General features: G+C 40.4%; 1 protein-coding gene across 3 annotated transcripts in view; it reads right to left on the minus strand.

Annotated features, from left to right (window-relative positions):
• Window positions 1-6: 6 nt before the first annotated feature.
• LOC106872750 (phosphatidate cytidylyltransferase, photoreceptor-specific) overlaps window positions 7-13,677 on the minus strand; it is a 212,159-nt gene continuing 198,488 nt past the window's right edge. For all 3 annotated transcript variants that reach the window (XM_052973960.1, XM_052973972.1, XM_052973964.1), the window contains 6 exons: window positions 11,693-11,775; window positions 10,582-10,738; window positions 8,182-8,334; window positions 6,658-6,792; window positions 3,268-3,371; window positions 7-751 (listed from right to left, as the gene is read on the minus strand). In XM_052973960.1, coding sequence (XP_052829920.1) covers window positions 619-751; window positions 3,268-3,371; window positions 6,658-6,792; window positions 8,182-8,334; window positions 10,582-10,738; window positions 11,693-11,775 — 765 coding nt within the window. In that variant the 3' untranslated portion in view covers window positions 7-618. The remainder of the gene's footprint in view (window positions 752-3,267; window positions 3,372-6,657; window positions 6,793-8,181; window positions 8,335-10,581; window positions 10,739-11,692; window positions 11,776-13,677) is intronic.

Genomic DNA, 13,677 nt, shown 5'->3' on the forward strand with positions numbered 1-13,677 from the left:
AATATTGTGAGGCCAGAAGTGAATGTTGTCTGCATGACATCAACAATCGGATGATGACGATGACACAGGCCTCACTTTTTTTTCTTTTTATACTGACTATGTAGAATTTACTTCTTTCTACCAGTTATAACAACAAAAAGAAATTCACTGGTGATCATATCACAGTACTATGAATGCTATACATTAACAGTTCGAGGTTTGTATATATAAAGAGATTTTATTGTGGCCATTACACTTGCCAACTGTAAGCTAAGAGGAGGGGGTGGGAGTTAATTATAAGAAGAAGCGGGAGGAACAAAAGACCCAATGTCCACCTGAGAAGCATGCTTTACTAAACACTGCTTAAAGCTATTGGAGGGAAAAAGAGAAAGAAAGAAACAAAAAGTGGAGGAGGAGGAGAAGGTGGGGTAGTTGTTTAGATTAATTGGGGTGCAATAATTGTTTTGCACTCACCCAATCTGTGGTTGGCACTACTATTTAATTAATGGTTTTTATCATTTGGGGTGTCATTTAGTTTGTTTGGCAGTGAAATTCTACCAGAACATTCTGTCTCGTTTAACACCACAAAACCACCATCGTTATTTGTTGTGTGTTTTGGCGCTGAGCTCAATAATGTTTCTACAACACAGAACTGGTTGCATTGATCAGGCTGGTATCAATGAGCGTCTGATGCAACAGGTTGTACACGTGCAGTTGTTCGTCTGGTTTAAGCATCAGAATGTTTTGAAGAATCTTCTGTGGGTTATGGAGCCTGAAATAGGAGGAGAGAAGCAATTAATGGTAGATTCTACAGACACACACACGAACGGTTCTCTAATGTAGTCAAACGACCTGCTAGAAATAGCAGTCAAGTACCCTAAGAAAAGGGAACCTGAGATAATGCAGTCTTGGTTACATTGACCGAAAATACAAGACATAGTGAAGGTCGGAATAATCGAACCGTAACCCCCAGCCATCCCCAAATTGTACAACAACACAGTTGTGGGGAATATAATAAAGATATGAATAATATAAATATGTAAACAACAACATTACTACTAATAATAACAATGATGTTGGAGTTTACCATCGAAGACAACAAACGAGCCTTCAGCTTTTGCTGAACGACCTCCACAGATGATTTTGGTTAGAGAGATCAAGTGCTTGGGCCACACATTAGATCACTCTCTCCCTCAAATCAATGTTGTTTGAACAGGTGCCACTGTGTACCACGCGTCAGGTGTCAAAGTGATTGCAGAGCAGCGTGGAATGAAGTGTTTTGCTCAAGAACACAAGGCACCACTTGGTCTGGGAATTGAAATCACAATCTAGTGATCGTGAGTGCAACACTCTAACCACTAGGCCAAGTACCCTCATTATAATAATAATAATGGTTTCAAATTTTGGCACAAGGCCAGCAATTTTGGAGGAGGGGGTAAGTTGATTATATCAACTTCAATATGCAACTGGTACTTAATTTATTGACACCTAAAAGATGAAAAGCAAAGTTGACCTTCGTGGAATTAGAACTCAGAATGTAAAGACAAAGAAATGGTTGCTAAGCCTTTTGCCTGCCTTGCTAACAATTCTGCCAGCTCACTGCCTTTTTTATTTACCACAATGATGGACATTGTTGTGGTGAAGAAAGAACCTGCATGATTATCGACATAGCATGCTCCGATGACAAGAGAATCAATGTGAAAGAAGAAGAAGAAATAAACAACTATGACGATCTGAAGTGGGAAATACGAAAGTTGTGGTCAAAGAAGAAAGTAGACGAGATACGAATAGTAATTGGTGCAGTTGGAAGTATCAGCATTTAACTACCAACATGGCTGAAAGAGATTGGAGCAAGTGCGAAGGGTGAACACCTACAAGAATCAGCATTGGTTGGAACTGGAAGAAATCCTGGCAGGGTTCTTGAAGCATGACCAATAAACAAGTGTCCCCTTAGTCACTTGGCTGGGGACAGCTGACCCTCTTTCCATCCATACCAAGCAAAATAAGCTGTGAGTTTTCATATAACAATAATTAATAATAATAATAATCCTTCCTACTGAAGGCACAAGGCCTGAAATTTGGGGGAGGGGATAGTTGATAACATCAACTCCAGTATGTAACTGGTACTTTATTTATCAACCCCCGCGAAAGGATGAAAGGCAAAGTCGACCTCAGCAGAATTTGAACTTGGAATGTAAAGGCAGACACAATGCCACTAAGCCTTTTTCCCAGCGTGTTAACGGTTCTGCCACTTTGCTGCCTTGGGGGTGAGAGTGTGGCATGGTCAGGTAGGCCATTCACAAGTGAAAAGTTCTTAATGTTGTTTTAATATTGGATCCATGTTCACTGAGCAGAGGTAATAATTGATGGAATCTCTAGCCTTGACAACACACACACACTTGAATGACATGAACCTCCAACCCAAACGATTTTGCACACATCACATTAGCAAAAAATAAAGATGGATACTTTTTGAATGCATCCCATATTTTGTGTTGGTGGTGTGAGATGTTTTATGCATGGGATTCTCTATGTATTCTCCTTTCATGTCATTCAAGTGTGTGTGTGTGTGTGTGTGTGTGTGTATGTTGTCAAGGCTGGAGATTCCATCAATTATTACCTTTGCTTAGTGAACATGGATCCAATCTTAAAACAACATTAAGAATTTTTCATTAAATCTTGAAGAGTTTTAATACTAAAATACAAAAAAACTACCCAAAATAGATCATTTGAAAGAAAGTAAACCATTTTTAGTAGAGCCAATTCTAAGACAATATGAAGATTACTATCAAATAAATGGCTAAACTTGTACAGATTGCTATCTCACAAATAGTCAGACTTGCATAGATTGTTCTCACATAAATACTTGTTCAATAAAGCTGCAATTGATAATATCTAGCAAAGTTGTTTGTTTTTTCAACCTGATATTTTTGCATCCATTTGCAAAGCATTTTCTTTTCCAAACAAATATTTAACACACTTCCATAAATTTTTTCTTCAAACTGAATCAGTCCCACATTCATCTATCATGTGAAATGGTAAATTCCCGTGAACATCTCAACCAATTCTATTTCTCTTTTGGAGCGAAGAATGAACAGGAAAAGTATTACAAGTGTTCCACTTGCTGTAATCCCGGTCTTTTTCTCTGTGTCTCTACAACACAACCATTTCATTAATGGTTGTTGTCCAGCACAACAGACAATTCCAACGAATTACCATGGAATGTGTTCTCTGAAGGTGTCTACTTTAGAACTATTTTGGAAGACAGAGAAGAAAAGAGAGGTTTACCTAATAAAGCTTGTATAGTAAACATGGATGAATGTAGCCATAAGGAACTGGCAGTCGAATCGATCCATGATTCCTCCATGTCCTGGAATGATGTCACCAAAGTCCTGTAACAACAACAACAACAACAACAAATAAAAAATTAAAACCAACATAAACAATACCCACTTTATTTTATTCTCCTCGTTTCGCCATTTCCAACTGAATTTCCTTTTGTTGAAAGATTTTATTTACATATAAAAAACCCTGCAGCATTTGGAAGTGGAAGGGCTTTTGATACAATGGTGTCCACAACTCACACATGAAAGGCAGGAGGTATAAAACAGCATTACACACCCACATATGTACAATAACCGTTCGCTCCTTCTTGGGCCACGCTGCCTTGAGGGAAATGTACATCTTGGAGTAAAGAGTAAACCCTCTGATGCATTCTACCTTATGTATTCTGTACAGTAGTTACAGAAGGCAGAGAGCGAGTAGGCTTGCTTGGGGTTTGTCTTGTTGAGGACTTGACAAATTTCTTAACTACATAATCATTTATGTCAGTGTGTATCATCATCATTTAATGTCTGTTTTCCATGCTGGCATGGGTTGGAAGGCTTGACAGGAACCGGCAAGGCCAGGGGGCTGCACTAGGTTCCAGAGTCTGTTTTGACTCAGTTTCTATGGCTGGATGTTCTTCCTAATGCCAACCATTTTTACAGAGTGCACTGGGTGTGTTTATGTGGCACTATCACCAGTGTTTTGTACAGGACAAATACACACAAACATAATTATTTCACTTAGGTATAGCAATACAAATGACCCAGTGTTAGAACTTAATATTCATGTTTCGGAATGAAGCATCAGTTGAGTAGAGAGCAGTAATTAGAGATTAGAATGACAAGGGAACAAGAGATTAGAATGACAAATGAATAAGAGATTAGAAATGACAAGGCAACAAGAGATTATGTCATGAACTTCATTGTCTCACAGTTGTTTCTGTTAAAGGATCAATACTGTCATAGTTGAATGCTTGGCTATAACCCTAACCCTAACCCTATCGCTTCAAACACAACATGAAAAATTTATTTCATTCGTTTGTCATTCTAATTTCTTTATATTTCATTGTCCTCATTATTGAACATCAGCCTTCCATGTTAGCCTGGGTTGGATGGTTTGACAAAATACAAGCTGGAATGACTAAATCAAGCCTCAGTGCATGTTTTGGTATGGTTACTCTGGATGGAAGCTTTTGCTAATGCCAAGCATTTGACTGACACCAGCCCAAGGGACTGGCTGCTTCTTTCCATGACACCAGCATTAGTGAGGTTGCAGCACAAAGAATAAGAGCCCCTTAACAGAGTGTCAGGTTGTGGTAGAGGTGGGAGGTGGTTTTATGCCAGATTTGAGAGGCTAAAGTATGATCGAGGGACAGGGAGAGGAGTCTTGCCAAGGGAAAGATACAGGGACACATGAGGGTGAGAGAAGTGAGGAGGGAGAGAAGTGAGGAGGGAGACAAAGAGGTGATGAGGTGCCAGAGCATACTCTCAAGGTACAGGACAGCGAGTGCAAAGGAGGAGACAGATAAAATGCGAAGAAAAGGTGGAGTGGGGGTGTGAGAGGTGTGTGATTGATTATGGATGAAGAGGTAAATATCAGTATGGGGGTGGGTGGAGATAGGAATAGGAGTTGATGACAATTGGCAGGAAGGATGAAGAGCAGCAGTAGCTTTGTCAGAAAGCAGGGAAGATGATATTTGGTGTGGGTGGAAGAGATGGAGGTGAGAGGTACATAGGAGTGGCTGTGGGGAGCAAAGGGGACGGGTATGTCAGCCACAAATATGAGAAAGTGCAGAGAATAACCAGGCATGGAAATCCGAAGATGTAGCTCGGAGGAGAGGGAAAGATAATGGGGGGGGGGGTGCAGAGAAAGGGGTGATCAATGAGAAATAAGGTGGAAAGGTTTCATATTGAGAATGAGGGATGAGGATGCTAAAAGGAAGCGTTTCCATAGAGACAGACCCCTACATACATACAGGCATGCATGTGCAGGTCGGATTTATCCGAACATCTGTTATACGTATCCTCAGTACGTCACCATGTCATTGGCTGATGTTTTACAATTTTATTTCTTTAGTAACAGATCTCCTCCAGAAGAGTAAGAGAACTATCCTCATCCCTCTATCCTACTCTCACCTAGCACACAGCCTTTCCCTCAGTTCAACTCCCTCTCTTAACTAATAGGTGTTTGTCTTGCAAGTTACTTGGTGACCCCTACTGGTGTTGGGGCCACTTAGAAAAGCACCTGTGGCAGGTGCCAAGTAAAAAACACCTGTGTAGGTGTCACATAAAAAGCACTGGTGATGGTGTCACGTAAAAAGCACCCAGTACACTCTGTACAGTGGCAAGTATTAGGACGAGCCTCCAGCTGTAGAAACCATGCCAAAACAGAGTAATGTGTGTGTGTGTGTGTGCTTCATTCTACAAAAGTTGCGAGTCAAGAAAAGTATTCTTAGAGTCACTTCTGCTGTCAACAAAATGTCTGCTCGTTTCACATCTTTGATATGTGAAATAAAAGATTCCCTACTTGAAAAGCAGTTAAGGGTTAGTGACAGAAAGAGCACCTGGCTGTAAAACAATGTCTCAATTAATCATTCTAACTTATGCCAACATCATTATCATTGAACATCCATTTTCCATGGGTTGGATAAAAAAAAAAAAAACCAAAACACAAAAACCGAATGAATATATCAGTGGAGAATTCCCACAATTTGTGACAGTAAATAGCTGATGACAATGGTGATGGTGGTGATGATGATGTGCTGAGGGTTAGGGATGAAACAATATCTTTTGAGGAAGAATATTATTGTTATATCTGGCAGTAAAGTAGCAAAAATAGGGGTCAAAGATAGAAAACTGGTGGCAGCCACATGCTGGCCCCTGAAGGGCCAAATGACAGTTACTTCAATGTGACCTTCCAACATGAAAAAACGTTTCCCATGTAGCTCTGTTTCTTAGAGATGATGTTCTCCCAGAAGCTGAAGACAAATGTCAAGGAAGACATACAAAGCTATGTTGTGTATAACTGTGACATAGAATTTTAGTAGCAGTTGTATGGAGTCTATAGTCATATGACAACATCCTCTCGGAGGAACCCAGGTTCAATTCCTTGGTAAGCTAGTGTAGCAATTAAGATTACAGAGAGATTATGGATTACTGAGATATGAGTGAGTTTAATGTTGCATCTTCAAGAAATGGTAAAACGATGACCTTTATTCAGAGTTGATTAGAACTAATTAACATCATCATCATCATCATCATCATTTAATCTCTGTCTTCCTTGCTGGTATGGGTTAATCTAGAAACATAATTTTAATGAACAGAAATTAAGAAAAAGCAAATTTTTACAAACCTTGATTTTGAAAGCTCTTTTAAAACCACTGGCAAAGAATCCTCCGAAAGGTCCAATCACAGACGCAAACAAGGACATGGAGATACTGTGTAACATAAACGGGTAGGTACGAAGGGTACGATAGGGAATGTGCAACTGGAATGAGAAAAAAAGTAATATATAATTTTATACAGACTGAAATATATATATAGATGTAATATAAAGAAGTACATAATTCACAGAGATATGGATGGATGTGTTGGGAAGGTATAACAGCAAAAGACGAATATTGGGAACTGAGTAAGCAGCAATTTCAAATGATGAACCCTTGTGATATTTGTTCTGCAGAAGTTGTACAGACAAATCCATGTCAGAAATACAATGAAACAATGATCTTCTCAGTAGAAACCAACAACTAACAATGTAATTGTTCAAAATAGTTTCTGCTTTAACATAATCTCTTTCTCTCCATATTTTAAAGGAACAACCATTTGAGGTAATATTTTTTTACTTCCAGCTTCACCTTACTGGCACTTGTGCCAGTGGCATGTGAACAAAACATTAGACTGACTCCTGTGCAGGTGGCATGTAAAAAATACCATTTGAGCGTGGCCGTTGTCAGTACTGCCGGACTGGCCTTCGTGCTGGTGGCACATAAAAGCACCCACTACACTCTCAGAGTGGTTGGTGTTAGGAAGGGCATCCAGCTGTAGAAACCTTGCCAGAACAGATTGGAGCCTGGTGCAGCCATTTGGTTTCACCAGTCCTCAGTCAAATCGTCCAACCCCTGCCAGCATGGAAAGCGAAATATGTGTGTGTGTGTGTGTGTGTTCATGTCCTGCCACCACTTGACAACCGGTGTTAGTGCGTTTACATCCCCATAACTTAGCAGTTTGGCAAAAGTGATCAATAGCAAGGCTGCAGCCAAATGAGTGAAACAAGTAAAAGACAAAAGAGAAGAATGTTTAGAATGTTTCTGCAGCGAAAGAAGCAAAGTGAGGAAGTCATCATCATCATCATCACCATTTAACATCCACTTGCCGGGCTGGCATGGGTTGGACGGTTCGACCGGGGTCTGGGAAGCCAGGAGGCTGCACCAGGCTCCAATTTGATCTGGCAGTGTTTCTACAGCTGGATGCCCTTCCTAATGCCAACCACTCTAAGAATGCAATGGGTGCATTTTACGTGTCACTGGCATCGGCCACGTTCAGATGGTGCTTTTTACATTCCACCAGCACGGGGAGCCAGTCAGGCGCCACTGGCAACAACCCACGCATGAATGGTGCCTATTTTGGTCCACCAGCACAGGAGCCAGTCAAGCAGCACAGGCATCAGCCACAACTACAATTTCCATTTTGGTTTTACTTGACTTGATAGGTCTTCTCAAGCACAGCATGTCGCCCAACGATTCAAAGGTACCTTTTAAGTGGGCTGGTTATGCGACACTGGTGGAGGCTACGGCTGTGATCCCACTTTAAAAGAAGAGCATGGCAACAATTCATTTGATTGAATCAAGATGAATAAAGATTGAAAAAGAAAACTTACCAGAGTAAAGAGTCCATCAAGAGTTTCAGGCAAGGAATACTCGGCTATTTTAAAGACTGGGTGACGTTCACATTCCATTGAGAGTCTATTTGAGGTGGGATTGAAGCTAATGGGGCAGACAAAATAGTCCCATTGTAGCAAAACATAGGAAAGCTGAAAATAGAATTTCATGAGAAATAGGTTTTACAAACCAAAACAATAATTTGAATTTGAATTTTTAAAATTAATTTCATTTACAGTTTATAATTAACTGTCTCTCTGTTTACATCAGCTAATTAGAGCAAGATGATTAACTTTGTGCTCCATTATTATAATGATTTATTGTTTTTTACCGTATTCAATATTGCAAAGTTAAAACTGACAAAGTGGCACTTTTTGTCATGGCACAGTGGCAGTGAGTCACTTTCATCAAGGAATTGTCGTATTGTCCCAGGAATAATTGTGATAATGAAACATTCAAGTTCACTTTTAAGATTGGTGGAGAATAACAAAGTTTAGATGAAGAATAATTCAAAATTATGTGATTAATATATGTTGGATGTGACATCGAAGGTAGTTTGGCTTTGGGATAGCTTAACCACCCAAAGGGATGTTTAGGTGCCATGCCCTGGATGTGACCTGACCCCCATTACAGTATAAAGAGTTAAAGGCCAAAACACTGGCGGGGGCGGCAAGAAAGCATTCTTCTCTGATGAAATCCTAGACTTTCTTATGACCTTAATCTACTGAGTTAGTAATACTTCCGATGGTTAACTATTGCTAGAGTTGGTTGAGCATCAGGTGGGAGGCCTTGTGATATTCCAGTGAGTGGGGCCGGGCAAGGGTGGATTGGTGAAATCGTTAGAGAGAATTTTTTCTGGCTCTCTGTATTTTGAGTTCCAATCCAGACATGGCCTCCATGTGTAATAGACTGAATCAGTCACCACTGGACACTTTGTTGCCTTTAGTGGTCTATTTGTGAAAATCAAATAGACCATAAATTCTCAAGACATATGAAGATTTCTATTTAAAACTTGTTTTTATTAACTTTAGATAAACAATTAAAAATCGAAACTACCAAATTGCTTCAAATAAATATTTGAAAAATTATTTGGATAATATTTTTAGACCACACAGATATAATGAATCACCAAAACACAATTCCTCATATTTAGGGAAGGTGTTTGATCATGCTCAATAATTCAGGGGTCACTAAGGAAACAAGGTGTAGATGAAGGGTTTATGAGGACAGTACAAGCTATGTACTGTCCTCATATGTACAAAAATGCAGGAAGTGAAAGTTGACAATGACTTCAGGGACTAATTTAGAATTAAGGTAGGAGTCCGTCAAAGTTCAATCCTCACTCCTCTCCTTTTCCTTATAGTCCTATAGGCAATCACAAAGGAGTTTAAGACTAACCTTTCATGGGAACTCCTATGTGCGATTTGATCTAATTCTCAGCTGAATCAATAGGGGAATTAGAGAAGACATTCCAGAAACGGAAGCTAAATCTAGAATTGAGAGGCCTTAAAGTACACCTGATAAAAGTACCAGTGTGGTGCCACGTAAAAGCACCCAGTCCACACCCTGTAAAATGGTTAGCATTAGGAAGGGCTTCCAGCCGTAGAGACCAATGCCAAAGCAGACTGGAGTCTGGTGCAGTTTTCCAACCGTCCAACCCATGCCAGCATGGACAACAGATGTTAAATGATGATGAAAGAAGACAGGAGGCCTGATACCTTCAAAGAAATGGCCTTGCTTGACATGCAGAAAAGGAGAAAGCATAAACTCCAGAGACTGCACCCAACATAAGTGGAATCACAAGCAGACTAATAGAGAAAGCCTTGTGACAGGAATCTACTGCTCCATGAACACACTGGGACATTGGACAACAGACTGCCTTGAATGCCTGGATAGCTCACTGGAAGAAGTTGATAGCTTTTGGCTATGAAGGAGATGATACCAGTAAGAGAAGTGGTTGATCTGAAAGTTGCCAGAGTGAGAACTGGTTGGAGAAAGTTCAGGGAGTCACTACTGATACTAGCACCGAAAGTCTTTTCATATCGAATGAAAGGCAGATTGTATGATGCTTGTGTTAGGATTGCAATGCTGCATGGCAGTGAGACATGGGCCTTGAATGCAGACGACTTGAAAAGACTGGAAAGAATTGAAGCTTTTGTTATCTCAGAGTATGTTATATATGTCCTTCGTTTTCTAACATGGTGAGGTTAGATTGGAAGGAGTTTGCCCTGCTATTTCTGGCAGATTGAGTAAATACATAGAAGCTCTGTCATTGGTTCCAATAACAGGATGTAGCCATGTCCAGCTCTTTGTTATTCACTTAAAAGGGAATTTTATACCAAAAACAAGAACATTCTTTAATTATTTCTAGAGATAAAAAAAAAATCTGAACCACTTACCAAAATTCCAAATATTATTGTTGAAAATGCCCCACCTATGAATCCTTCCCAGGTTTTCTTAGGGGACAGTTTGATTAAGGGTGTTTTACCAAAGAAAAACCCAAACATATATGCCATGATGTCGTTGCAGATAATCATGGAAACGGGAACCATCAGCCTGCAAAAACGAGAAAAAAAAAAAAGTTATTGAAAATTCTAAATATTGAGAAGTTTCTTTTTTTTTGTAACAGAATGAAATTCAACCCTTTTTGGAAAAACATAAAATTTGGGTTCCAGAAGCAAACCAAAATTCAATTATTGAATATTTGATGAAAAAAGAAAAGTTCTTGTGTTGAAGCCAGCATTATCTCTAATAGAGTGAAAAACAGTTCTGGCAGACAAAGTGGCACAAATGCAGAATGGAATGCAGAGATAAAGAAAATGGGTCAGTTTGGTAAAATAGAGAGATTTTCATGTTAACTTATTAATGAACTATATTTTGATAATGGTTAAGTTGGAATGTAAGAATAAATTTTTGTTTTTATCAAAGAAGTGGAAGGTAGAAACAAAACACAACTAATTCTTTGTTCTGTTAGATATGGTGAATCCATGCCTCACATTTGTTGGGAACTGAGTTGTTATGAAAAGAAAATTTGGCTAAAAATTAAAAAGGGTTTTGAATATAATTTTCAGAGTTTAAATCAAAAACAAACAAACAAAAATGTGTGTCTTTTTTTAATCTGATGTCTTCTTTTATTTCAGTCATTCATTAGACTGTGACCATGCTGGGGCAGCACCTTGAAGGGTTTAGTCACACAAAATGAGCCCAGGAATTAATTTTTGACTTTAAACCAGGCACTTATTGTATCATTCTCTTTTGCCAAACTGCTAAGTTATGGAGACATAAACACACCAACACCAGTTGCCAAGCAGTGGTGGTGGGGGGAACACAGACATAGAAGACTAACATCTGAACTATTTCATCTTTAGCCAAATATTTGTAAAATTTCCTTCCTTACACATATGAATTATGGAATCACCAGATCTAGCAGAAGAAAAAAAAAGCTGGCTGTGTTCCGTTTCTTTGTTAAATGTGTAGAGTAAATTAGTTTTGTAGAAAATTGCTTCTTACCAAATGAGGCCTTCGAAAACATTTTGCACAATTAGGTGAGATTGGGTGACAACAATCAGCAGCGTCACATGGGTCCAACCAAACTGAAGAAAGAAGTAACGATTTGAATCAGTGACATTAATTACATTGTTAATTGGATGAGACACATAAAGAGAGAGAGAGAGAGAGATAGAGAGAACAATCAATCCCAGAACACAACTGGTACTGTAGTTATTGACCACCACCACCATCGTCGTCATTATTTAGCATCTGCTTTCCATACTGGCATGGGCTGGATGGTTTGAAAGGAACCAATGGGCTGTAAGGCTGCATCAGGCTCCAATGACATCTTTGGCATGGTTTCTACAGCTGGATGCCCTTCCTAACACCATCCCCTTCGTAGGGGTGGATTGTGTGCTTTCTGCCTGAATCACCAGCTCTAACGAGGCTGCCATGCAAAGAGAAAAAGAAAAAAAGGGGGGGGGAAGCTTTCATTCATCATCATCGTTTAACATCTGCTTTCCATGCTGGCATGGGTTGGACGGTTCCATTGAGGACTGGCAAGCCATGAGACTACACCAGGCTTCTGTGTGCTCTGGCAAGGTTTCTACAGCAGGATGCCCTTCCTAACGCCAACCACTCCAAGAGTGTAGTGGGTGCTTTTTATGTGCCACCAGCACAGGGGCCAGTCATTTGGCACTGGCATTGGCCACGACAACAGTTTCACTTGACTCAGCAGGTCTTCACAAGCACGGCATATTACCCAACAATTGAATGATGCTTTTAAATGGGCCAGTTACGTGATGCTGGCATCAGCCATGGCTATGATCTCACTTGGCATGCTGGGTCTTCTCAATCACAGCATATCTCCAAAGGTCTCAGTCACTTGTCATTGCCTCTGTGAGGTCTAACGTTTGAAGGTTGTTCTTCACCACCTCATCTGATGTCTTCCTGGGTCTACCTTTTCCACTGTTAGGGTGTGACACTTCTTCACTCAGCTCTCCTCATCCATACATAGACATAACCATACCAGCGCAGTCCATTCTCTTGCACACCATATCTGATGCTTCTCATATCCAACTTTTCTCTCAGAGCGCTTACACTGTCGCGTATGCACACTGACATTACACATCCAGTGGAGCATACTGGTTTCGTTTCTTGCAAGCCTATGCATGTCTTCAGCAGTCACAGCCCATGTTTCACTGCCATGTAGCATGGCTGTTCACACACATGCATCATACAGTCTACCTTTCACTCTGAGCGAGAGGCCCTTTGTCGCCAGTAGAGGTAAGAGCTCCCTGAACTTTGCCCAGGCTATTCTTATTCTCGCAGCCAAACTCTCAGAGCATTCGCCCCCACTACTGACTTGGTCACCTAGGTAATGGAAGCTATCAACTGAAGAGGAAATATTTGGGAGATGATGGTGGAGGTGGATGGCTTTATGCCAAGGGTTGAAAGGCTAAAAGTATGATAGAGGGGTAAGCACAGGTGTCTTGTTATAGAGGGGATATACATGGCTGAGGGAGATGAAAGGAAAATAGTGATGGAGTGCCAGAACAAGCTCTCAAGAGGGGGAGGATATGGATAGGGGTGATGGGAGGGGATGAGAGAGTGTGTGGATACTCATCAGAGGGCAAGGGGGGAGGGGGTAAAAGCAGGTGGAAGTAGAGGTTAATGTGATGAGAGATGAACAAAGGTGGGGATGCAGCTGATGGGGGAAACACCAGTATGGGGAGGGGGTAAGATATAGGGGTGGCTCAGGAAGGAGAATAGAACAAAAAGTAGTGGGATACATAATGGGCTGTAATTGTAGGTGGATCATGATGATAGACATGGGAGAGTATTGAGAATGATAGCAGATAAGAGAATGAAATATAGGAGAGGGGAGAGAGAGAGAGAGAGCAGTGGTTGAGGGTGGTTAGAAGAAATTATGTGAGCAAGGAGAATAAGGAGGAACAGAAAGAGTTCAAGAAGTGGGAGGGAGGGAGGGAGGGACGCAATATTTG

Source organism: Octopus bimaculoides, chromosome 1 (assembly GCF_001194135.2).
Source record: "Octopus bimaculoides isolate UCB-OBI-ISO-001 chromosome 1, ASM119413v2, whole genome shotgun sequence".
NCBI lineage: Eukaryota > Metazoa > Mollusca > Cephalopoda > Octopoda > Octopodidae > Octopus > Octopus bimaculoides.